At 38.9% G+C, this 4151-nt stretch overlaps 1 protein-coding gene across 1 annotated transcript; it reads left to right on the plus strand.

Moving 5' to 3' along the window:
* The first annotated feature begins 1261 nt into the window (after positions 1-1261).
* LOC131304281 (pentatricopeptide repeat-containing protein At2g17525, mitochondrial) lies at positions 1262-3929 on the plus strand. Its single transcript, XM_058331472.1, has one exon. It carries the CDS (start codon positions 2016-2018, stop codon positions 3873-3875), a length of 1860 nt encoding a protein of 619 aa, XP_058187455.1. The 5' UTR covers positions 1262-2015; the 3' UTR covers positions 3876-3929.
* The last annotated feature ends 222 nt before the right edge of the window (positions 3930-4151 follow it).

Consider the following 4151-nt stretch of genomic DNA (forward strand, 5'->3'; position numbering starts at 1 on the left):
TTAAGGTTCTAAGCAATGATTTTTAAAGTTGTATGTTTTTGTTTGCTCGCCGATCTTCTAATTCGGTTGTGCATTCTTTGGCTAGTAATGATTTTGGTGGGTTGGATTATAGTTTTTGAACTGAATCCCCTCTTGTTTAGCTTTTTGATTCCTTGTCTAGGAATGGAGGTTCCTCTTGGTGTATTTGGCTTAAGATTTATAATACTATCTGTTATCGTTTTGAAAAAAGAAAAGAAAAAAAGAAAGAGAATATTGGTAGCCATGAAATCGGATAGCATATATTTTACAAAAATGGATAGCTAATATGATTCAGTGAATTGTAAGATAAATGTGTCTCAAAATATAACTACCAATGTCCAATAAATAAGCTCAACATTATAAACAAAAAAAACAAACAATTCATATCACAAATTTAGACCGTAGAGGGAGGGCACTACGAGGTGGCCCTGGGGTGATGTTTTCAGATTTCATAATTCTGAGTGACTTCCAAAGTTTCATAACAGCATTTCTGAAAGTAACACAGATTGATTGATCAAGATTCTTTGTTGTCAGGCCATTGATTGCTTGCTTAGCTTCTTTTTTCCCGAGAGAACGGAATCTCATTGCAAAAGCTGAAATCCAGCTGAAAGGGTATATATAGGCCAAAGCTCTCAGCTTTTAACCCCAATCTTAACGGTTGGTTTGAATGGAGAATTTGTTTTGGGTGGATTTGTAATGAGGGTTGATTTGAAAGTGGATATGTAATGAGGGGTGATATGTTAAGAAGAGCGGTCCCACCTCTTAAGAATGATGGATTTGTAATGAGGTATTTGGATGATTTTTAAAAAAAAAGGATATAGAAGGTGGATATGAGGAGATAAGTTATCAAATGACTCAATTACCCCCAGTTATATTTTATGAACAAATTAGATTAATTTCGTTATAATTACAATAAATACATATTTATCTTTAATTATGAGATAAAATAAATTTGTTTTGTCTGTAAATGTTTAAATCAGTATTTTTTTTATTAGAAAAAACAAATTTTTTGGAAAAATATTAAAATACCTAATTTTAAAATTCTTAATAAAATCCATACATTTTTTATGAATTCTTTTTTCCTGACCATAAAACTAAAATTTTAAAATTACATTTTTTACTTTAATTTTGTATGCGGGAAAAAATAAAACAAATAGAAAAAGATATCTTTTTGGATTGTGAACCACGACCAAGGAGAAACTCCACATTTTCTAGTGAATTCGAAAGGGTTGGGTTTGATATTTACACCTCACCCACCCACCCACTTTCTGATTCAGGAGCCCTCTCTCTCTCTCTCTCTCTCTCTCTCTCTCTCACACACACACGCACGCACACACACACACCCCTCTTCTCCCATGGCGACGACAGCTCTCTGGATTTTGAAGACAATTTGCACGCGACAACGAGACGGACAGAGATCAGCGATATGCACATGACGACGACAACGACGGTGGTCTTATTTTGAAGACAGTGATGGTCAAATACAGGTCACAATTAGAAATTTTCTTCCCCTCTTTCACAAATCAGAAGGGATAGATTGTGTTCATGCTTTTTGTTGCTTCAAACTTTGGGGTCTTGTTTGTAAAATCTTTAAATTTGCCGTGAAATGCCCAACAAAAGGTTTGAGATTTTTTTTTTGCAATATCCAGCTTATGATTTCAATCTGTTTTTGCTTACTTGAGATTTTGTGGTTACTGATTTCTCAGAGAGAGGTGATTTCACGCGAAGAGAAAAAGCAGGGGCAGAACTGTCTTTCGCCAACCCCGCTTCACCAACGACAGGGGCTTCACCAACGACAGGGGTACCCCTGTCGTTAGCAAATCCACCTTCTGGCGGATTACAAATCCGAAGGCAGCAAATCAGGGGCCAAATCCGGGTGGCGTTTTTCACACCCAAACACCGGAGAAGAGGAGAAGGGGGAGTTCATCTCCGGCCGCTTGGCATATCCGGGGGCAAATCCCCCATCCAAACAGGCTGCAATCTTATAAAAGGTCCCCATGCCCAGATTCTCCAATCCTTCAAAACTCACAAGAATCTACCATAGACTTGTTAATCCCCCTTTCCAATCGAAACCCATTTCAACCACGCCAGTCCCAACCCATGACCACATTGCCCATCTCATATTAGAACAAAAAACAGCCACCCAAGCCCTCCAAACCTTCAGATGGGCCTCAGACCTCCCCAATTTCGCCCACTCCCAGTCCACATACAGAGCTCTGATCCACAAGCTCTGTACTTTCCGTCGGTTTGACACAGTCCACCAAGTGCTCGACGAAATGCCCGGCTCAATTGGGTCGCCCCCGGATGAGGACATTTTTGTCACACTTGTACGTGGTCTTGGACGGGCCAAAATGATACGTAATGTCATAAAAGTAGTTGATTTAGTCTCTAAATTTGATGAAACCCCGTCGTTGAAAATCTACAATTCGATTCTTGATGTTTTAGTTAAGGAAGATATTGATTTAGCTAGGAAATTTTATAGGGAGAAGATGATGGAGAGTGGGGTCCAGGGTGATGATTACACATTTGGGATTTTGATGAAGGGACTTTGTTTGACTAATAGAATCGATGAGGGGTTTAAGCATCTGGCTGCAATGAAGTCGTGCGGGTTGATCCCGAATACTGTTATATACAACACATTGCTGCATGCTCTTTCTAAGAATGGGAAGGTTGGAAGAGCAAGGAGCTTGATGAATGAAATGCTGAAACCCAATGAAGTGACTTTTAATATATTGGTATCGGCATATTGTCGCGAAGGGAATGTAGTGCAAGCTCTTGTGATGTTGGAGAAGAGCTTCGGTAATGGTTGTGTGCCTGATGTTATCACTGTGACTAAGGTTATCGAAATTTTATGTAATGAAGGCCGTGTTACTGAGGCGGTTGAATTTTTAGAAAGAGTAAAGAGCAATGGTGGCAGTGTTGATGTCGTGGCTTACAACACCCTGATCAAGGGCTTTTGTAAGAAAAGAAAAGCAAAAATTGCAGTTGGCTATTTGAAGGAGATGGAGAGAAAGGGATCTTTGCCAAATGTAGAGACATACAATGTATTGATTTCTGGCTTCTGTGAATCTGGGATGTTGGATTCAGCTATGGACATGTTTCAAGAAATGAAAACGGCTGGAATCAGCCGGAATTTTGTGACGTTCGATACTTTGGTCAACGGTTTGTGTTTTGGAGGAAGAACGAATGATGGGTTTAAGATTTTGGAATTGATGGAAGAGAGTAAAGGGGGATCAGGGGGTCGTATTAGTCCTTACAACCATATCATATATGGTTTGTACAAGGAAAATCGATTAAACGAAGCTTTTGAATTTTTGTCTAAAATGGGGAAACTTTTTCCTAGAGCTATTGAAAGGAGCTCTAGGATATTAGGGTTATGTAAAGAAGGTAGTATTGACGACGTGAAGAGGGTTTATGATCAAATGACCGAAGAAGGGGGGATTCCAAGCGCTCTCGTGTGTTCAAGCTTAATCCATGGATTTTGCCAAAAGGGGCTTATCAAAGAAGCATTTGAGCTTATGAACAACATGATTAGTGGCGGTTATTTTCCCATTGCAACGACGTTTAATTCAGTAATTATTGGGTTATGTAAGGAGGGGAAAATTGGCAGTGCAGTGAACCTGCTGGAGGATTTGGTTGGAAGAGGTTGCTTGCCTGATGTTGAGAGCTATAATGCTTTGGTTGAAGCTCTTAGTAGAAAAGGGGAGTTCCAAAAGGCTTTGTTGCTGCTTCTGCAAATGGTGGATAAAGGTGTTGTTCCTGATTTTTGTACATGGAACTCATTAGTTCTGTGTCTTTGTCAAGAAAAAATGTGGAATTCAGTATGTTCCGTGAACATAATCTGTGGGAATGAATGAATTAGTGGACCTGGATTTTATTAATGGTGTTTGGAATTTATGTAGGTCACAAAATCATCTCTACGCTCACGATTCGTTAAGATTAAAATGTTTTGGTTGTGTTTGGTTGAGAGTTTAGTTTAGTTTAGTTTTGGTAGTGGGTGGAGAGAGAAATAGAGTAATGATTGAAGATAGGGGTAATGATTGGAGAGAGATAGAGAGAGATGGGAAAGTAATAATTGAAAAAATAGGGTAATGATTGGAGAAAGAAATAGGGTAATGATTGAAAACAAAACT

This window comes from Rhododendron vialii, chromosome 10a (genome assembly GCF_030253575.1).
Source record: "Rhododendron vialii isolate Sample 1 chromosome 10a, ASM3025357v1".
Taxonomy (NCBI): domain Eukaryota; kingdom Viridiplantae; phylum Streptophyta; class Magnoliopsida; order Ericales; family Ericaceae; genus Rhododendron; species Rhododendron vialii.